The 23436-nt window shown below is 43.3% G+C and overlaps 1 protein-coding gene across 1 annotated transcript in view; it reads right to left on the reverse strand.

The window, feature by feature from the left end:
• LOC109892960 (PDZ and LIM domain protein 4-like) overlaps positions 1 to 23436 on the reverse strand; it is a 61299-nt gene that overhangs the window by 14167 nt on the left and 23696 nt on the right. Inside the window, exon 3 of the mRNA XM_020485886.2 lies at positions 7918 to 8005. Within this exon, the coding sequence (XP_020341475.1) occupies positions 7918 to 8005 (88 nt within the window). The remainder of the gene's footprint in view (positions 1 to 7917; positions 8006 to 23436) is intronic.

Below are 23436 nucleotides of genomic sequence, written 5' to 3' on the forward strand. Positions count from 1 at the left end.
TCTGACAATATCTGAAACTCACTTAGATAATACCTTTGATGATACAGTGGTAGCAATACATGGTTATGAGATCTACAGAAAATACAGAAATGCTAAAGGCTGTTTATATTCAGAACCGTATTCCTGTAAAGCTTAGAGAGGATCTAATGTTAAATACCGTTGAAGGAAAATGGCTACAGGTTCACCTGCCTCACCTAAAGCCCATTCTGGTGGGAAGCTGCTATAGACCCCCAAGTGCTGACACTCAGTATCTGGATAACATGTGTGAAAGGCTTGTATGTGATATCAATAGAGAGGTATATTTTCTGGGTGATTTAAATATTGACTGGCTTTCATTAGGCTGCCCACTCAAGAGAAAGCTTCAAACTTTAACTAGTGCCTGCAACCTGTTTCAGGTTTTCAATCAACCTACCAGGGTAGTTATAAACAGCACCGCAATGAAATCATCAACATGTATTGATCACATCTTTACTAATTCTGCAGAAATTTGATTGAAAGCAGGACTGTGAAGCAAGACAAAACATAGGCACAGACACACGCATACACATGGATATGTGGTAGTAGAGTAGGGGCCTGAGGGCACACACTTAACATGTTGTGAAATCTGTTGTGAATTTATGGTAATGTTTTTAAAAATGTACAACTGCCTTAATTTTGCTGGACTCCATGAAGAGTAGCTGCTGATGTCCCCAAATGGGCACCTTCCTACATTTGTGCGCAGGGCAGGTAGGCTACTTCTATGTGTGCTCAGGCGAGCGCTCCCTCAATATTATCAGGACAGAGAAACCAGAGACAAGCTCATTGCTCACATGGAGCACTCCAAACAAAAGACAATGAAAAAATTGACAAAACTCGTAAATTACGTTTATGAAATAAACCAAAACGTGTTTCTCACAAGTGTAGCAGGTTGTGAACTCCGCAAACAACGTTTCCATTCCAAGAATGAGAACGGTAATTGACTGTAGCCTAATTAACAGAATTGTAAGCCACCAAATGACGGGATTAAGTACACTTCATAGGCCTACTAAACACTCAAAGGGCAAACAATTCACACAACAAAACAATGAAGGGGCACGAATTGGTGGGAGACAACTGAGCGCATTCTTGAGAGCTGAGTGCATGAAATCTGGAGAGCTGCGGCATATCTTCGCCAAAATTATACTCAAGACACATTATCTTCACACATATTTTAGATGCTTTTCACTGACAGTCGCAAATAATCAGCTAGGACTTTTGCCACGCTGGCTTCATGGGCCTATGCGTTTGTGGAACTATCCACAGCTATTTGTTTTAAAGAAGCTAATGATTCTCTGTGGCTATGTCATGTTGTCTGGCCAAGTATTTTTGATGATTTTAATTAAACAGTAGTAATTATATCATTTTTGTCAAAATATGAATTCACTGTAGGGTAAGCCATGATCTGAACAGTGCTGGGTGCACATGTCAACTTTCCTTTCCAATACGCAAGTGGCTGCCCTGAAACCAGAGATCTATATATAATGACGAGTTTCTCATGTCTCTGCCCTAACAATGGGAGTCGTTGTCCCAAAGGTGGGAAGGCAGGCGGGCAAGCTTAGGTCTGCATGTAAAGTAGATTTGGGTGAGAGCGAGCCCTCCCGCTTCCTCTCTGCTGAAATGATCTCACTGAAGAAAGCATCCAAGTGAGCAAAACATCGCCCCTCTGTTTTACTACTGTACATGTAGCCCATGTATCTGATGCTGTCTGGCTAAAGAGTACGACATGCCATACTATTTTTGTCCAAACATCATCACATACATGGTCTACACATTCTGAGATGGAGGGGCGCTGTTCAATTTGCTCAGATGCTTGATCTGAGATTGATGTGTCATTCTGTCCATATTTCTGATCCATATTTCAAAATTTTATTTGGAAGGATGGGCCCCCTAAGGTTCCCCCATAAAGCCAGCCCTGCTTGGCACGCATTTGTTGCGTGTTTCTGTCTCAGTTGAGCGCTGAGACTACTTTAGATGGCACACTTTCCCATAATGTGCACTGTTGGCCTTGTGTCTGCAGCAAATAGATACAGTATTTGCTTTCAGTGAATGGCAGATTTACAAGGCAGTACATCTGGTGAATAGCTTTTAAAAGTGCCAGTTTGGTAACATTCAGGACCTGTAAGTGCTTTCAAGTTGCTCTTAGGTATGTATGGAGGCTACCATTATTTTCATTAAATAAATCACAGTAAGCAGACTGTCCCATTAAACTGATTTATCGTACCTATGCCGGTCTGAAGTGGTGTTTTTAAAACAGCACACATAAAATATATTTAATGGAAACTGTAGCGACTGGTGACACTCCTTCCACAAAGAGTTCCTTCCACATAGAGTGTGTGCTTTGTTAAATCATATCTAATCACCAGATAAATCACTTAGTAACCTTATCTTGTTTTTCATACTAACGCAATCAAACCTAATGTTGCTATATTATGACCAGTCACTCGTTGAGTCTCTCACATAGAGTTCCAAAACGGGAAAGACTGCTGAAGAAAAAAACATTTGTCAGAAGATAATCTATGAAATACTCTCACATTCTTTGAGTCTTGACTACGACAAAAAAAAAAAAAAAAAGCATTATTTATGAGAAGCAGTTCTGTCTGCTCGTAAATTTAGACCGTCATTAGATTTCACTGACCTGTTTTACAATGGTGGCCAAGCATGGCCCTTGGTTCTGGGTGACTGGATGCTGAGCCTGTGTGCCTAGCCAGGGGGGAGGAGCTGTGTTGGAGTTATGCCTTTAGACTGGGGCCCGTTTAGACAGAACCACAGGACTCCTGGGGAAATCAGCCTGACTTAAAGCTACTCCTAATAATAAGCGCTGAGAAAGGAGGGGGAGGGGGAAGGAGATTTACTGCTGCTACCTCAGTCGACAGACTGCAGAATTTGGTCAGGGAGAGGTAGAGGAGAGCAGGAGGAGGAGAAGGAGGAGGGGGAGAGGTGGAGGAGAGCAGGAGGAGGAGAAGGAGGAGGGGGAGAGGTGGAGGAGAGCAGGAGCAGGAGGAGGAAAAGCAGGAGGAGGAGGAAGAGGAGCCTAATTGAAACCATATGCTTGCTTCTGACTGGGCCCTAAAGCTCCCCTCTCTCTCTCTCTCCGATTCAACTCCCCCTCCCCCTCTCACAGTAATCCCCAGACCTGGGCAATTAAACTTTTCACATGGCGCTCTGCACCGCTAACCAAACAAACCAGCTCGTTATTGTCCCTGTTCCTATCCCAGAGTGCAGGGCTAAGAGAAGCCCGGGGACGGTGGGTCCAGGGCTGGCTGGAAGCAAGCAGACAGACAAGGGGCTGCTCTCCATGGCCCCATCCGCTCCACAGCGTGCTGACAGAGGGAGAGAGAGACCTCTCTGGGCCAACCCAAATATAGATGGACATTTCTGGGATTACCGTCTGATTAGTACCACTTCACCCAGGACTGGAAACAAACAACAAAATAAGTTGGGTCACATGCTTATGATCCGAAGTCCTGGATGAATGTGGTGCAGTGAAGGTGAACCCTCAATGGCACTGTGTTAATTGGATATATATATATTAAATTTTTTACAGAGAACAATGTTTTTTTTTTTTTTTTTTTACCTTTATTTAACTAGGCAAGTCAGTTAAGAACAAATTCTTATTTTCAATGACGGCCTAGGAACAGTGGGTTAACTGCCTGTTCAGGGGCAGAACGACAGATTTTGTACCTTGTCAGCTCGGGGATTTGAACTTGCAACCTTTCGGTTACTAGTCCAATGCTCTAACCACTAGGCTACCCTGCCGCACCCGGCATATTTGACAGAGGGTAGAGTATGACCTCTATGGAACGGAGCATACAATCACTATAGAAAAAGAACCTATAAGCACGTCACAATTAGACTCTATTGTCTATGAGGCAGACGATCTTAATCTGACAGGTATACTGGGAAAACCAGCGGACTTGTTCCATTCATAAAACAGATTCTGTATCAAACGGATTCTATGAAGTGAAACTAATTCCAAGAAAAAAAGCGAAAAAATGACAGTCTTAAGTCATGTGTGGACCCTCGCTGTCAGCTCTCATAAATTCCAGGAAGGATAATCCTCTCCCTCTTGCCAGCTTGGCAGTGCGGCTTGAGAATGGAACCTTAGTGACGTGAGTTCCAGCATTTCCGCATTCTAAAGCGCCATACTTTCCAAGGCCCCTGCTAAAGACACAATGGTGATTTTATTTAGCCTGAGGAAATATGCAGAATAGCATACAGTGGCTAGCTGTAGCCACCTGTAGACCTACTTCAACATACTATAGACCACAGGCCTATTTTCCCTTATTTATTCTTATAATAATTTCAAAATTAGTCATTATCCTCTCTGGTAATCTTACAATATTCTTGTCTGTTGATGAGTAAGATAAATTCATGGAAACAATCAATATCTTCCTCCTGTTTTTCACCTCTTTCCAGTACGAGGACGCCACAAATAGCTTTACTTTCGTAACTGTTCAGGTTTAGATCCAAAAATGTATCATTCAACTGTATGAGAATCTCCCATGTTCCCATTGTTCAAGGCAACATCTCACCACTTCCTTGTGTCACTTCCTGCTAGCTAGAACTCCCATATGCTGGTAGGGAGTTCACATGTGGTGTCTAATGTGTCTGGAGCACCATCAGCATTGTTAGATGCCGGTAATCTCTTTCAAGGTAAATTACAGTATACAAGCCTGGAGGAGGAAACAACCAGGGTCATTTATTTCAAAATCGAATCAAAATCAAATCAATGTTTATTGGTTGGGTACACAGTTTAGCAAATGTTATAGCAGGTGCAGTGAAATGCTTATGTTACTAGCTCCTAAATGCGGTAAAATTTGAAACAAGTACACAAATAATCCAAATAAATTGTGTCGTAACGACCCCAATTAAAACCCCAAAGAGCACTGTAACAGTAATCCAAATGTAATCTATGTATATACACCAGATTCATTTACACAAGAATGATATGTACAGAGGTAGATATATTAGAGCCATTTAAAGAATACAGTATATAAACACAGAGTGTGAAACGGGAAGTGTCCAGTGGTTTAATGTCTCTACAATACGGGACAGCAGCGTTGACTGTGTGTGACTGTGCGAGTGATGTGTGTGAGTGTATGTGCATGTGTTTGTGAGTATGAGGTGTATGTGTGCTAGTTTGTGTGTGTGTGTTTTGTGTGAATGAGTGTGCATCAACAAGTGATGGCTGTTCAACAGTTTGATGGCCTGGAGATAGCTGTTTCTTAGTCTCGCTGTCTTAGCTCTGATGCACCTGTATTGTCTCCATCTGCCAGACGGTAGCTGAGTGAACAGTTCGTGGCTGAGGTCCTTAATGATCTTCTTGCCCTTCCTTTGACACGAGTGCTGGAGTGCAGGCAGCGGGCCCCCGGAGCTGCGTTGGCCGCACCATTCTCTGGATAGCCATGCAGTTAAGGTTGGTGCAGTTGCCGTACCAGGTGGTGATGCAGCCCAACAGTATGCTCTCAATTGTGCATCTGTAGAAATTTGCGAGGCTCTTTAGGGGCAATGCCGTATTTCTTCCACCGCCTGAGGTTGTATAGGCGCTGTTGCGCCTCCGTCACCACGGTCTTGGTGTGGTGAGACCATTTCAGGTCCTCATTTAGCCTAACTCAAGGGACCGACCAACCAACTGTTTCCCTTTCATGTTAACACGCCTCCATCTTAAGCAAATGCAGCTAATGATACTTACTCACTCTGCCGTTTCTAGCTCTCAACTTTAAGTCTATTAAAAAGTAGCCAGTCTTTCAGTAGAGAGCAGAGAGTGGATACAAGGTTTCCAAACCTCCCTCTGTAACTTATCCAGGAGGTAGAGCAGCAGTCTCCGATTATACGCACACAGGAGGCACTGCTAGCATGCCTGTCTCCGTTTATATACAGAGTTTGAGTTGATCGTTCCCCCTTCGCTCAGACTTCAGCTTGTGTCGAGACGGTGAAATACAACGTTCCCAATCCCCAGGACCCCTCTCAGGGAATCTGCCTGTCTCACTGGATTGCCCGAAGGCTGTAATGGGTTGGTCTTTCACCTCCTTTATCACTAGGAAGATGTATATGTTATGACTACCACGCTTACAAGAGCAGTATATCAACCATGTAACCCAAGAACATTAGGAATACTTAGGATAAGGATCAGTGGCTTTGACTTAATAGATGTCACGTGTGTTAAAGCAATAAAATGTCTATGCTGCTTTCTGAAGACAAAAAAAAAGACGATGTAAACTTAGGCGCAGCTACATGGGGAAAAAAAAAACATTCACCATATTCACCTCAGGGATAAGAGTTACCTTGTTCTGTATTGAACGTTCCACCATTCGTATAGCTCTTTCATTCAACATGTCCACCAGCCTGCCTACTGAAGCGGAACTCAATACATCTGTCTGCTGTGTATCGCGTCAACATTCAAACGATGAAGTGATGGAATAATTCCAGGCCTCTGTGTGACCCAGTCAGCCCAGTTTACAGGGAACGCTACACTGAAGAGACTGGGACATGGGAAAGCGCCCCAACATGACAACCAACGGCAACAATAAGAGATGAATGGTCACTTCTCAGAAGTCCCAGTCACAATACGCTCATTGTCTGCTTGTTTTGGTTACACTTTGCTTCACCCTCTGTTCAGTATCGGAAAACGCTGCAAAGTTCACCGGGCACGCCTCGGCTTCTGGATAATTTATTTTGGGAACCATCGAGGCAGCAGTATATCAGAAGATAATCTACGCTGAACAAAAATATAAACACAACATGTAAAGTGTTGGTCACATGTTTTATGAGCTGAAATATAAGTTCCAGAAATGTTGCATGCGCAAAAAAACAAGTTTCATGCAAAAATGTGTTTACATACCTGTTAATGAGCATTTATCCTTTCCCAAGATAATCCATCCACCTTAGAGGTGTGGCATATCAAGAAGCTGATTAAACAGCATCATTACACAGGTGCACCTTGTGCTAGGAAAAAGAAAAGGCCACTCTAAAATGTGCAGTTTTGTCACACAACACGCTGCCATAGATGTCTTAAGTTTTGATGGAGCGTGCAATTGGCATGCTGACTGCAGGAATGTCCACCAGAGCTGTTGTCTGAGATCAGCCACCCAGACAGATGATAAAACTATGGGTTCGCACAACCAAAGAATTTCTGCACAAACTGTCAGAAACCGTCTCAGGGAAGCTCATCTGCGTGCTCATTGGGGTCTTGACCTGACTGCAGTACGGTGTTGTAAACAACTAAACAGGTGTTCTGTGGGCATGCGGTTTGCTGATGTCAACGTTGTGAACAGAGTACCCCATGGTGGCGGTGGGGTTATGGTATGGACAGGCATAAACTACAGACAACGAACACAATTGCATTTTATCGATCACAATTTGAATGCAAAGATACTGTGATGAGATCCTGAGGCCCATTGTCGTGCCATTCATCCGTGCCATACCCTAATGTTTTAACCCCATGTTGCCAGGATCTGTACATAATTCCATACTCACCAGACATGTCACCCATTGAGCATGTTTGGGATGCTCTGGATTGACGTGTACGACAGCGTGTTCCAGTTTCCGCCAATATCCAGCAACTTTGCATAGCCATTGAAGAGGAGTGGGACAACATTCCACAATCAACAGCCTGATCAACTCTATGCGAAGGAGATGTGTCGCGCTACAGGAGGCAAATAGTGGTAACACCAGATACTGACTTGTGATCCATCCATCTACCTTTTTTAAAGGTATCGATGACCAACAGATCAATATCTGTATTCCCAGTCATGTGAAATCCATAGATTAGGGCCTAATGAATTCCCTATGTGAACTGTACTCAGTAAAATCTTTGAAATTGTTACATTTATATTTTGGTTCAGTGTATATAATCGTATCTATGGCTCTTATTTGCATGTAAACAAGTGCAGCTCATACCTGTGGTGACTCAGACTCCAATGTGGCCATGTATGGACTTGTCTTGCCATCTTCAATAACATTTGGAGACCAGACTTTGTCTCCTGACCTGAAAGACAATACCCAGGAAAGAGAGGCTAGGGTTAGATAAACAAGGACTCTGTATCTATAAAATACTAAGGGGCTTTTAAAGCCGTCATATCTGCTCCTATCAACTTGTGTTCACAGGTTATTTGCTCACAGCAGTCACTAAGAAGATGCTATTAAATTCTGTTATTACTGGATATGATTATGCTAGAGTGGAATGAAAATGGACTAAACTCATGACACATACACCATAATACAGTTAAGTAAGCGAAAAAAGATGATGACTTGAACTTTCGTATTAAATATCACTAACCACTGCTAAATATTACCGGGATATGATCCGGGGATGAAATATTTGACTGTGCTCCAAAATAAGCTTCACTTCTTCATTTTACACAGTATCAAGGGTCAGGTTTCTTCTCAGCATGTGTTTTTGTTTAGCAGGCGTAACACTGGCAGCTGAGTGTGACCACATTCCAATACACTTTAGTGATAAAGTCATCTCTACTGCACATCAACAGGAAAACTATGGCATGAACTCACGACCCTTGGCAAAAATTTCTCATGATTCCTTTTTTATTCACTTCAGTACCACTCAATATAACAGTCTGTGATTACATACTTTAGGACTGAACCAAGCCTAGACAGTCTAAAATATTATCTGTGCACACCAATCTTTGCCTTGCAAAATATCCTGTGGCGTACTGCATTAGCATCGAATGGTCCCCGCGATATGCATCTTTTCAGGGAAGATAGGAACCAATATACACAGGCAGTTAGGAAAGCAAAGGCTACCCTTTTCAAACGGAAATGTGCATCCTGTAGCACTAACTCCAAAAAGTTCTGGGACACTGTAAAGTCCATGGAGAATAAGAACACCTCTAGGCTAGGAAACACCGTCACCACCGATAAATCTGCGATAATTGAGAATTTCGATAATAATTTTTCTACGGCTGGCCATGCTTTCCACCTGGCTACCCCTACCCTGGTCAACCGCCCTGCACCCCTCACTGCAACTTGCCCAAGCCTCCCCATTGCTCCTTCACCCAAATCCAGATAGCGGATGTTCTGATAGTGCTGAAAAATCTGGACCCCTACAAATCAGCCAGGCCACAATCTGGACCCTCTCTTTCTAAAATTAACTGCAGAAATTGTTGCAACCCCTATTACTAGCATGATCAACCTCTCTTTCGTATCGTCTGAGATCCCCAAAGATTGGAAAGCTGCCGCGGTCATCCCCCTCTTCAAAGGGGGAGACACTAGACCCAAACTGCTACAGACCTATATCTATCCTACCCTGCCATTCTAAGGTCTTCGAATGCCAAGTTAACAAACAGATCACCGACCATTTCGAATCCCACCGTACCTTCTCTGCTATTCAATCTGTCTTCCGAGCTGGTCATGGGTGCACCTCAGCCACGCTCAAGGTCCTAAACGATATGATAACCGCCATCGATAAGAGACAATACTGTGCAGCTGTATTCATCGACCTGGCCAAGGCTTTCGACTCTGTCAATCATCACATTCTTAATGGCAGACTCAAAAGCCTTGGTTCCTCAAATGACTGCCTCGCCTGGTTCACCAACTACTTCTCAGATAGAGTTCAGTGTGTCAAATCAGAGGGCCAGTTGTCCAGACGTCTGGCAGTCTATGGGGGTGCCACAGGGTTCAATCCTCGGGCTGACTCTTTTCTCTGTATACATCAATGATGTCGCTCTTGCTGCTGGTGAGTCTCTGATCCACCTCTACGCAGACAACACCATTCTGTATACTTCTGGCCCTTCTTTGGACAATGTTAAACTAACCTCCAGACGAGCTTCAATGCCATACAACTCTCCTTCCATGGCCTCCAACTGCTCTTAAATGCAAGCAAAACTAAATGCATGCTCCTCAACCGATTGCTACCCACACCTACCCACCCGTCCAGCATCACTCCTCTGGACGGTTCTGACTTAGAATATGTCGACAACTACAAATATCTAGGTGTCTGATTAGACTGTAAACTCTCCTTCTAGACTCACATTAACTTCTTGATGCACCCATCCCATTAGCGGGATCATTTTCGTCAACATCTGCTGAATAGCAAAGCGCCAAATTCAAATTCAATTACTAAAAAGATTAAATTTTCATGAAATCACAAGTGCAATATAGCAAAACACAGCTTAGCTTGTTGTTAATCCACCTGGAGTGTCAGATTTCAAAAAAACGTTTTGGCAAAAGCATACCAAGCGTTTATGTAAGGACATCTCTCTCAGTAGACAAAACATTACAAACAGCTAGCAGCCAAGTAGATTGGTCCCAAAAGTCAGAAAAGTAAATCAAATTAATTGCTTCCCTTTGATGATCTTCAGATGTTTGCACTCACGAGACTCCCAGTTACACAATAAATGTTCCTTTTGTTCCATAAAGATAATTTTTATAGCCAAAATACCTCCATTTGGTTGGCGTGTTATGTTCAGAAGTCCATAGGTTCGAGCGGTCATGACCGGGCAGACGAAATTCCAAATAGTATCCGTAAAGGTCGTAGAAACCTTAGACCGTAGAAAAGTTTTTTATAATCAATCCTCAAGTTGTTTTTACAATATATAAATCGACAATATTTCAACCGGGACTGTAGCTTCTTCAATAGGAGAGAGAGAATGTCTGCTCCAAGCTGTTGCGCATGCAAAACGCTGCTGGCACCCAGCCATACAATGACGCGATGTGATCTCTCATTTTTCAAAATAAAGCCTGAAACTATGTCTAAAGACTGTTCACACCATGGGGAAGCCATAGGAAAAGGAATATGGTTGATATCCCTTTAAATACCAGCAACAGTGTGTGAAAACCTTGTGAAGACTTACAGAAAACGTTTGACCTCAGTCATTGCCAACAAAGGGTATTTAACAAAGTATTGAGATAAACTTTTGTTATTGACCAAATACTTATTTTCCACCATAATTTGCAAATAAATTCATAAAAAATCCTACAATGTGATTTTCTGGATTTGTTTTCTCATTTTGTCTGTCATAGTTGAAGTGTACCTTTGATGAAAATTACAGGCCTCTCTCTCATCTTTTTAAGTGGGAGAACTTGCACAATTGGTGGCTGACTAAATACTTTTTTGCCCCACTGTATCTCCCTCACTAGCTTTAAGCACCAGCTGTCAGAGCATAAATAGTCCATCCAACTACCTCATCACCATATTATTTATTTAGCTCCTTTACACCCCAGTACAGCTACTTGCACACATCTTCTGCACATCTATCACCCCAGTGTTTAATTTTCCATACTGTAATAATTTCGCCACTATGGCCTATTTATTGCCTCACCCCCTTCATCCTTCCTCATTTCACACACTGTATAAAGACTTTCTCTATTGTATTATTGACTGTATGTTTATTTATTCCATATGTAACTCTGTGTTGTTGTTTGTGTCACACTGCTTTGCTTTATCTTGGCCAGGTCGCAGTTGTAAATGAGAACTTGTTCTCAACTAGCCGGTTAAATAAAGGTGAAATTAAAATAAATAAAAAATTCAGACAGTGATGGCTGTATGCCGGTCTTTCGTCAAGCATGAAACTTGCGAGAGCTTGGGACTATAAGTTTCCATCTTGAGATAATTGTCTTTAAAGTTCCAAAACCCTCATTGGTTTGAATGGTGTCAGCTATTTTTTTTTATGTTCCATTCTTTTTAACATAAATTGGGGGATTTATAGTACTACAGTGCCTTCAAAAAGTATTCATACCCCCCTTATTCCAAATGTTGTGTTACAGCCTGATTTCAAAAGTGATTCAAAAGTGATTCAATATATGTTTCACATCCATCTACACACAATACCCCATAATGACAAAGTTAAAATATATTTGACATTTTTGCTAATTTATTGAAAATGAAGAATCTCATTTACATAATTATTCACACCCGAGTCATCTTTGGCAGTGATTACAGCAGTGAGTCTTTCTGGTTAAGTTTCAGAGAGTTCCACACCAGGATTGTATAATATTTGCAATATTTATAAAATATTCAAGCTTTGTCAAGTTAGTTGATTATTGCTAGACAGCCATTCAAGTCTTGCCATAGATTCAGCTGATTTAAGTCAAAACTGTAAATAGGTCACTTAGGAACATTTAATGTCATCTTGGTAACCAACGCCAGTGTATATTTGGCCTTGTGTTTTAAGTGAATTCATCTCCCAGTGTCTGCTGGAAAGCAGACAACCAGGTTTTCCTCTATGATTTTGCTTGTGCTTAGCTCTATTACATTTATCTTAAAAATCTCCATAGTCCTTGCTGATGACAAACATACCCATAACATGAAAATGTGAAGAGTGGTACTCCGTGATGTGCTCCAAATATAACGCTTTGTATTCAGGACAGTGAATTTGCTACATTTTTTGTAGTTTTACCTCAGTGCATCGGAGGAACCAGACACATTTTTGAAAAACGGTCTACTATGACAAGGATAGTGCTGTTACCAGAGGATTCAGGAAGGTCTGTGATGAAGTCAACAGCTATGTGGGACCAGGGTCTGTGAGGGATTGGCAAAGGTTGAAGTTTACCAGAAGGGAGATGACAAGGGATTTGGTTTGGGAGCAGACTGGACAGGAGTACGTAATCCCTTACTTCAAAATGCCAGTGAGGACCACCAGAAGTTACTAGCTAGAAGTTCGGTGGTTCGTGTAATGCCTGGAAGTCCTGACCCCAAGGACGTGTGCCACCATTGCATCAGTTGGGGCTCTAACAGCTGCTGGTACGTAGCTCGTCCTAGCTGGTGTCTCAGGAGAAGCCAGGTCTGAGGTTAGGGCTTCTTGTATGGCAGAGTGAATCTCCCACTGTCCCGGTCCCATAATGCAAGAGGAAGGAAGAATGGATGTAGGGTCTGAGTTACTGGTCGGAAGGTCAAACTGGCGGGAGAGCGCATCAGCTTTTACCTTTCTCTTTCCAGGGATGTAAGTAACATGAACATGGAAGCGTGTGAAGAGCCCAGCGAGCTTGTCTGGAGTTTAAACTCTTGGCCCCTCTGATATAATCTAGAGTACAACCTGTTAGGATGAGGAAGGGATGTTGTGTGCCCTCCAGCGATGCCACTCCATGAGGAACAGCTTGATGGTGAGGAGTTTTGTTCCCCACATCGTAATTCCTCTCAGCGGAGGATAACTTCCCGGAGAAGAAGGCACAGGGATGTGATTTGAAGTGTTCCCACCCGCTGAGAGATTATGGCTCCTACTCCAGAGGCATCCACCTTCAGTGTGAAAGGAAGGGTTGGACCAGGTTGGCGAAGGACAAGAGCTGAGGTGAAGAGGTGTTTCAAGTTGTTGAAAGCAGTCAGGGTGGTATCAGTCCATTGAAGGGTCCGGGGTCTGCTAAGGTAGGTGAGGGGAGTGGCAGTAGAACTGAAGTTCTGAATGAACCAGCGATAGTAGTTGGATAACCCAATGAAACATTGGAGTTCCTTAACCTCTCAAGGGTAGTGGGCAGCATTCGGAATTTTGGATGAAAAGCATGCCCAAATTAAATGGCCTACTACTCGGGCCCAGAAGATATGATATGCATATAACTGGTAGATTTGGATAGAAAACACTAAAGTTTCCAAAACTGTTAAAATAGTGTCTGTGAGTATAACATAACTGATTTAGCAGGCGAAAACCTGAGAAAAATCCATTCAGGAAGTAGTTTTGTTTTTGTATGCCATTACAGTATCCATTGACTTAGGACTCCATTTGCAGTTCTTATGCCTTCCACTAGATGTCAACAGTCTTTATAAATCGTTTCAGGCTTGTATTCTTATAAATGAGGGAGTAAGACCAGTCTGAACGAGTGGACCCTAACGTGACGCAGAGTCTTTTCAGGCGCATGTGCATTTCTTTTGTATCTTTTATATTGACGACGGTATTGTCCGGTTGAAATATTACTAGGCTAAAAACACCCTGAGGCTTGAATATAAACATCATTTGACATGTTTCTATGAACTTTACGGATACAATTAGGATTTGTTGTCTGATTGTTTTGACTGAGTTTGAGCCTGTGGATTACTGAAGAAAACACGCTAACTGAGGTTTTTGGATATACAGAGACTTCATCAAACAAAAGGAACATTTATTGAGTAAATTAATGTCTTCTGATTGCCACCATATGAAGATCATCAAAGGTAAGGAATAAATTTTATCTCCATTTCTGAGTTTTGTAATGCTTCTGCTTGGCTGGTTACGGTTTGTAATAATTTGTCAACTGGGCTAGGTGATGCTTCGCTGTGAAGCATTTTAGAAATATGACACTGTGGTTGGTTTAACAAGAAGTTAATCTTTAAACCTATGTAAATAATGTTTTGTTTTCTGAATTTTTATAATGAGCATTTCGGTAATTGAATTTGGCTCTCTGCAACCTCACTGGATGTTAGCCAGCTGGGACGCTAGCATCCCACATACCCTAGAGAGGTTAACGGTGGAGGGTGTCGGCCAGTTACTGATGGCGGTGACTTTGTGCTCATCCATGCTGACCCCTCCAGGTGTCAGTACGAAACCGAGGAAGTTTACCGAGGTTACATGGAAGGTGCTCTTTTCAGTATTCAAAGGTTATGGTCAAGGAGCCGTTGAAGAACCTTTTGCACATGCCGCAAGTGTTCCTTCAAGGAGTGGTTGATCATATCCTGGAAAACCTTGTTCATAAAGGATTGGAAGACAGCGAGGGCATTAGTAAGGCCGTAGGGCTTGACCAGGTATTCGTAGTTCCCTTGTGCGGTGATGAATGCCATCTTCCATTTGTCGCCTTCACGTATACGGACAAGGTTATATGCCCTTCGCAGGTTGAGTTGTGTATAGATGTTGGCGCGGCCCACTTGTTCAAGTGTCGCTGGGATCAGAGGAAGAGGGAATCGGTTCTTGATCATGAAGTCATTCAGGGAAAGGTAATCAATACATGGACGGAGACCACTGACCTTTTTTCCAAACGAAGAGGAAGCTGGACGCAGTCGGGGAAGGAGGACGAATGAAACCGTTTGAGTGTGTCAATGTAGTTCTCCTTTGCCTCCTTTTCCAGGATAGGGGGTAAACACGGCAATTCGATGAGGACACTCCAGGAAGTAAATCAATAGCACAGTCCCCTTGGGTGATGTGGTGGCAGAGTGGAGGCCTTCATTTTGCTGTACTGGGTGGATTCAGATGGTATGGAGGGTGACACACTGTCAGGTGTATAATGGTATAATGAAGCCCGTGCCCAATGGCTGCCTGTCCAGGGTGTTAATCCTTAAAGGAGGGGTGACAGTGTTAGATCAATGTCAAGCTCTTGTACTAGCTGGTAATCGATAAAATTACCTGCTGCTCCCGAATCTATCAACCATCTATGTACTTAGTAACCCCGTTCATGGTTATCAATACTGGGGTGGAGAATTGCTTCTGGGAGATATTTGGAAGTAAGGACACGCCTACCTGCATGGCAGCAGAGGGACCCTTCTCATCTCTCTGTGGGGGGGGGGGGGGGGGGGGGGGGGAGGGGGACAGAGCAACGGCTGAGTAGATGATCTTTTCCTCCACAGTATAGGCAGAGCCCTTCTTGGATCCGCCTTTGACGTTCGATACACGGAGAGGAGCATGGCCCAACTGCATGGGCTCTGGAAGACTCGGACAGGAGAAATCATGGAAAGAGAAGGTTTCGGGTTCCTGGGTGGCAGAGTTCGTTGGCGATGAAGTGGTTGATGGAGATGGACATAGGAATGTATTGATTTAAATCCTGAAGAACGACTCCACAGGCCAGCTCCGCCTGAAGTTCCCTGTTGAGCTCTCTTTGACGAGTGTGTGGAAATGGGTGGAAATGGGTGGAAATGGGTCTCGGATCCGAGTTCTGTGCTGTTGGCAGTCCATATGGCGGTGGCCCAATCTAGGGCTTTGCCTGTGATTAGAGACAAAATCCAACCTGCTCTTGTCAGTGGCGAAGTTAGTGGGGTTGTGCTCAATATATTTGCTGCATTGTATCAGAAATCACTGACATTTCCCAGGTGAACCGTCATATTTTCCAGGCATGGATATGAATGGAGGAGGGCTATGGGTTACGATAACTGGCATCGGAGGAGTAGGGATAGGCTGGCAGAGAAGAAGGCAGATTTCCACCATACGCTCCTCTTGCTGGGTTAGGCACAACTGTAGCTCTGCTGAATCCATTCCATTTTTAGAAGAGTTATTCTGTAATGAATACTCAGGGAGAAAAATTTGTAGATTCACGCACAGTGCGGCAGGTGTTTATTTTGCCTTCGCAGGAGGCAGGAATCGTGGTCACAGGCAGGCAATGGTCATACACAGGTAGGCAAATAGGCAGGGAATCAAAACTAGGACTGAAGGCTATAACTGGTTCTCACAAACAAGCTAAGAAAATGCTTAGTAGAGTCAAAACAAACAATACCTCAAAGGCACAAACAGAATGAATTGAACTAAATAGCAGCTGATGAGACCAGGTGAGTAACTAACACAGGTGAAATCAATGAACAAAAATTAAAGACAGGGCTACGTTCAAGAACACAAAGTAACAGGCTACGTTCAAGAACACAAAGAAACAGAACACAAGGTTGACTAAGAAAATAAATACAGAACCTTACAATAATGTGACTTGTTAAGCACATTTTTACTCGTGTACTTATTTAGGCTTGCAATAACAAAGGGGTTGAATACTTATTGACTCAAGACAAATAATTTTTGAACATTTCTAAAAACATAATTCCACTTTCACCTTATGGGGTATTGTGTGTAGGCCAGTGACAAAATCTGGAATAAGGCAAGGGGTGTGAATACTTTCTGAAGGCACTGAAGGTAGATAACATTGAACAGAACAAGACTATGACAATAACTCAATTTTGACAAAAATGCAGAGAGAATCTTAGTCCCAATCTCCTGTACTGTGTCTAACACGAATACAGGCACAGATATTTGTAGCGTAATCCCACAGTTATCCTTGTTATTAGTTTAGTTCACCATGCTGAGACAGCCATCCGAGTGAACAACAGGATGGTAAAGGGGTCAAAAATTATTGTGTGCTCTGTGTCAGGTGACTTTGTACAATAAACCCCATTGTCTTTCATTTATCACAAAGTATTTTGCCTATCATGGCTGGGCCAATCCATGTACTGTAAATACAAAATATTTTGCAATTCTTATACTGTATTGTACTTTTTTCCTGTGTTAATACAATAGACTAGTCTTAATTTATGGCCTGCGCTCCACACCCCAGACATGGAGAGAAAATTGCTTCAGCAAGATTTAGAACTTCCTGGTTCCATAGGGGAGTAAAAACGTGCAATACAAATGAAATGGCATTATATAGCTTGTTTAATGACACACCGTTGGGAAGGGGGAAGTAAATGACTATCGCCTCCACATAGAAAAACAGACTTCTGAGGGAGTCGTTTGTAATGCTTTTTGGAATTCCTGAATCATGTCGGGGGGGGGGGGGGGGGGGGGGGTCTCGTTGCTAGACCATTTGCTGTTACAGTATATGGGCCAACCGCTCAGCTTTCAAAAGGGCAATGCCATGACATCACAATGGCCCCAGCGAGGCAGCAGAGTGCAATGTGCGTGTGTAGAGGAACAAAGACGTGTTTCCCTCCACTCCTTCACCTGGTCAGCCGGTCAGTAGTCTCACCTACGTACGTGAATGCAGGCAGGCCTCTGGAGCAGGAGGCAACAATGAGGCCTCTGAGTTCTCTACTAGTGGAAATTTCACAACTGAAGGATGAGGTCACTCCGGATTCAGCTGGCATGGCTGTGGCGGGTGAGGCAATGCCTCAGAAATTATCACAGAGGTGTTCGTATCAAGGCTGCTTTATGGGTAAGTGTTTGATGGATGAGCTGCAGACAGAGTGGGACGATCTATGCCTAGGCCATCCATCCAACCCTCCCTCTTTTCCAAGGATACAACACTTTATATCCCAGGATGTTTGTTTCCTTGGATACATATGAATTCATATTATGAATGCTCTATTGAGCAAGTCAATTGGTGGCACATTACATTTGCTTTAATACAAGGAACCATAGAACATGTCAAGGAGGACATACACTATATATACAAAAGTATGTGGACACCCCTTCAAATAAGTTTACCCGGCTATTTCAGCCACACCCATTGCTGACAGTTGTATATAATTGAGCACACAGCCATGCAATCTCCATAGACAACTGCTGTTATTGTGAAGTGGAAACATCTAGGAGAAACAACGGCTCAGCTACGAAGTGGTAGGTAACACATGCTCACAGAACAGGACCACCGAGTGCTGAAGCGTGTAAAAATCATCTGTCCTCATTTGCAACACTCAGTACCGAGTTCCAAACTGCCTCTGGATGCAAGGTCAACACAATACCTGTTCGTCGGGAGATTCATGAAATGGGTTTCCATGGATGAGTAGCCGCGCACAAGCCTAAGATCACCATGCGCAATTCCAAGCGTCTGCTGGAGTGGTGTAAAGCTCATCACTATTGGACTCTGGAGCAGTGGAAACACGTTCTCTGGAGTGATGAATGATGAGCAGGTGTCCACATACTTTTGGTCATTTAGTGTAGATTTATGAGTGGAAACGTTTGAGAGGCAGAGAGACTGATGGAGTAGGCAGCAGACATTGTGATATGCACCAATAGGACAGGCACAATGGAGCATATTGTTTTTCGTGATCCAGTTTAGCGTGTCCCTCCAATATTGAGTCAGTGTGTGAGGGATTAGTGGAGACGGTCTGCGAGTGATCAGAGCCGTGCAGACCAACGGCCTTTTACTCTCTCCTCGCTGGCCTCCAGTGCCAAGAGACAACTGGTCAATGAGCACGCTTTTATTTTACGTCAAATTGAATATCCTTCTCCTACTCCCCTTGCTCATAAATAAGAGTGTGCGTGTATATCACTGTCGAATAAAGACGATAGAAGTCTCTCAAATTAAATGGCCCAGTGTCAGGGTATCATTATGAGTTTCGACAAACCTTCCCTTCGGTCAGATTTTCCGCTGTCTGACTCTGCTGGTTTTTAATTTCCTGATTTGGTTGAGGCGGTGGATGTGGATGGTTTATTTTGGCTGTGCAGGGATTTCATGCTGCATTGACTAAAGTGGAGAAACTACCCTCAGACCAAGATGCTGATCAACAGCATTACCTCTTGCCAGATTGAGGCCTCCCTGTTGTTATCAAATGCATCTCAACTCCTCTTGATCCCTAACTGAAACCAGTTTTTTAATAATACACTGTTATAAATCAAAACCATCAAGCTGCTACTTCGTTATTGGTGTAATATGAGACGAGATCAAATGTCGTCTCTGGTTTTTAAAACCACACATGTATGAGGTCTTCTCACCAGACCTGGCGGTCACTTAGTAGATTGTTGGTCTGTGAGATGACAAGATCAATGACTGCAGCAGAGCTGTAGTCTCCACTCCCGACTCCACCGGCTCCCTTGATGTGCCATTTGCGACCACAACAGAAGTAGAGGACAGGGGAGGGATTTTCCCTATCTTTGGCTGTTTTTTTTCTTCTCTTTCCTAGTAGGAGTACTATATTTACAATCCCTGTCCCATTCATAATTCCTCAGCTCTGACTCACTGTCCAGGCAGTCAGACCAGGGAAACAGAGGCACCTCCACCAGGCTATCTTTCTCTCTCTCTGTCTCTCTGTCTCTCTTTGTTTCTCTCTCAAATCAAATCAAATCTTATTTGTCACATGCACTGAATACAACCTTACAGTGAAATGCTTACTTACAAGTCCTTAACTAACAATGCAGTTTAAAGAAAATACCACAAAGAAAGTAAGAGATAAGAATAAACAATTAAAGAGCAGCATTAAATAACAATCTCCCTACAGTCTCTCTCCTTCCTCAGGTCTCATTACTGCTCTATGTTGAACCTGCCAGCCCAGCAGGGCTCTTTCCACAGGCTCTGACCACTCGTGGAAACGAATAACCGTTGTCTGTCTCGCAGCTCTTTGAAACCACCACTGCTTTCTTCAAGGGAAAGAGGAAAAGGAGGCGAGGAGTGTGGGCGTGAGGAGGGATCAGAGAGGAAAAGGGGGAGAGGAGTGTGGGAGTGAGGAGGGAAGACTCAGGGGTTGGGAGGTGAGATTCGCCACAGCCGGTCCATGTCTTCATTGAGACTCAATAGGCCGAAGATATACAGGCCATCTAAGGGAAACATGACATGTTTCAATAAGACCCTGGCCTGCTGGGTTTCTGTCCGCCGGGCACTGACACCACAGTGAACTTGGAGCAGGGCCTGTTTAGAAACAACCTTTTGATCAGGCTGCTAGAAATGCCAAACTTAGCAGAGCCATTTTACCTCACAGTGCAGGCCCGAGGGAACCTGTCAGGGACTGGAAATGGAGCAGCAAAGTTGGATGGGTTGAAGTGGTGACTCAGTGTCAAGCTCTACTAAAGCTGGCCTGTTGCTCTCTTCCTCCTCCTCCTCTCTCCTTCCAACTGCTGTGTGACAAATGCATTAATAACACAATTTCTTGATTCAGAGGCAGTGTCATTTCAAAAAACAGATGCTCTTCCAAGCCCAGGTTTTTTGAACCTGTATTTATTTGACTCTTGCTTTCATGAGGCTCTCTGGTCAGCTACCAAGGGCTCATAGTTGCTTTAAAAACGGATGAAAGTAATGAATTCAGTGGCGTAAGTAAGACATTCTTGTACATAAGTGCCTCAAGCTCCGCTGCAACCAATGTAATTTGGGTTCACAAGCAGACCTGTAGGCTTATATACAGTATTCATCCAATGGCAGCACCAGAAAATTACAGGCCTCAGCAGCCTGACAGTTTGAGTCCTTCATAGCTGAGACTTTTAATGAGGGCTCAGTCTGTTGTTCTCAAAAATATTATTTTCTGGGTAAGTCAACTTGGCCCCTGCCTCTTCTGGTCATTCCAAACAAAAATAGAACTTCATTTTGGTTGCACTAGTTCAATGCTCTCCAGTAAACATTACCCAAGTCATTATACATATAGCACAACATTCCTGTTGTCAAGAAATCAATCAAGTCAGCTTTATCCATATTGAGACACGCAAAATCTCCCCTCCCTTGTGCTTACTGTAAGTGTGAATGGAATTTCCCTTCCGTCTTCCAACTGACTGAGGTTACATGCAGTTAAAATATATCTTTTTTTTACATGACATAAAGTGAAGGACTTGAAGTGCCCTATATCCTCTAGGCTTCGGAGAGAAATCCAATCCAATCTAAGCTACATGATGCATGCAATCTATGTAATTGAATTTCCATCTACACACACAGGTAAAATCTGGGCCGCAAAATAACATTCTTATGCCCAAGTGGATTCTCTTGCTCTCACTCCCTCATACCTCTCGCTGAAAAAAAATGCACATGTATGCTAGCATCTGGGGTTGGAGCAAAGGGTACATACTCATCTGTGCAACACACACTCCCTGGATTCAGCAGCCCAGGCCAACAGCAATTACCCAATGGTGTAGTGAAAAAGGTCACATACCAGTAAATACCGGGGCTGCTGCTGTGTTCACCATGCCGTCATGTGACCTGAATTTCAAATGTTCTCATTATGCCGTGGAGAATAGTAAAGAATGCGAAAAAGCATGAACTTTTTTGCTCCTGCCGGAGTGGTTGGCTGGCATTCCATCTCTAATCTCCAGTTATGGTTTCCCTAATCATTTGCTCATGACCGATTGAAAAGTGCATGAATTTCATGAGGTAGAGGCTGATAAAATAAAGATACATTTTGATTGATGCAGGTTAAGATTCAAGATCAGTCAAGATCCGTTTCAAAGCATGAAAGTACCTTTATGTAAACTCGACATCGCTTACCTTGTGTTGTGGCTCTCTACAGCAGTGGACCTTTCGGTTCCCACTCGAGATTGCACTAAACTCAACCTCGTGTATCCTTAAATAAATGTCCTATTCCTATGTGGATATACTGTACCACTTAACGCTCATTCTGATTTACGGACCACTTCACAGAGAGGCCGGAGCATTTAGAGGGAAAGAACATTCTGGATTCTACACAAAAACGGAAAGTTTCTTCTGACAGGATAAAACATTGAGCTCAAACACAACTCCATGTCTCCTGCTCATCTGATGGATCAGATTACCCATGGATGTGGAAATCAGGCTGATTCTCCTTTCCTTTCCATTGCATGTGCAAAGTCTGCTCCAGGCTGACGATTAGTACCATTCTGGGTCTAATGTTCACTTCACTACCCCTAGAAGGAAAGAGGACATTTTCATCCTGGATCTGTTGTCATCCCAAACCTATTCCAAACCGCAGTAGGCTACTCTTCTCATCTGGGAGTTTCAAACTGTCTATTGGAAAGCTGAGAAAAATACTAATCTTCCACTCTGTTTCAATCCCATTTCTGAGTTCTCCCTTCTAAATGGCAACTGGCTGTTTAGACTGACGATTTCCATTGAAATAGAGAATTTGCTGTGTTGCATTAGATCATAATGCTCCTGTCCTCTCCAATACCAAAGACTCATCCCCAATGTTCCTGAACTAAGAATTATGCATTGCTGTAAGCAGTGGAAAAAGCCATTTCACCCATCATAAACTGCTGAATATACAATATCAATCTAACTGTCCATGTAGGAGTCCATGCTCTGCCACAATGTGTATGCCTTGCTGAATGTGATGCAAGGGTGCTCTGTTGGGGTAGAGAATTGATCACTTTGACTGGCTTCCACGAGTGATTGAAAAGAGCATTATACACAATATTTACAAAACTATGTGGACAGCCCTTCAAATTAGTGGATTTGGCTATTTCAGCCACACCCATTGCTGACAGGTGTATAAAACCGAGCACACAGCCATGCAATCTCCATAGACAAACACTGGCAGTATAATGGACTTCCTGGAGAGCTCAGCGGCAGTCCGACAGACAAATCTGAGTTTGGCGGATGCCAAAAGAACTCTGCGTGCCCGAATGCATAGGGCCAACTGTAAAGTTTGGTGGAGAAGGAATAATGGTCTGGGTCTGCTTTTCATGGTTCGGGCTAGGCCCCTTTGTTCCAGTGAAGATCAATCTTAACGCTACAGCATACATTGACATTCTAGACGACTCTGTGCTTCCAACTTTGTGACAACAGTTTGGGAAAGGTCTAATCCTGTTTCAGCATGACAATTCCCACGTGAACCAAGCAAGGTCCATGCAGAAATGGTTTGTTGAGATCGGTGTGGAAGAACTTGACTGGCCAGCACAGAGTCCTGACCTTAACCCTGTTGAACACCTTTGGGATTAATTGGAAAGCCGACTGCGAGCCAGGTCAAATGATTATTATTTTAAAATTCTATTTAACCCTTTTTTAACTAGGCTAGTCAGTGAAGATCAAATTCCTAAATACAATGATGGCCTACCCCGGCCAAACCCTAAACCAGACAATGCTGGGCCATTTGTGCGCTGCCCTATGGGATTCACAATCACGGCCGGTTGTGATACAGCCTGGAATCGAACCAGGGTCTTTAGTGACACCTCTAGCACTGTGATGCAGTGCCTTAGACCTCTA

Source organism: Oncorhynchus kisutch, linkage group LG6, assembly GCF_002021735.2.
Source record: "Oncorhynchus kisutch isolate 150728-3 linkage group LG6, Okis_V2, whole genome shotgun sequence".
NCBI lineage: Eukaryota > Metazoa > Chordata > Actinopteri > Salmoniformes > Salmonidae > Oncorhynchus > Oncorhynchus kisutch.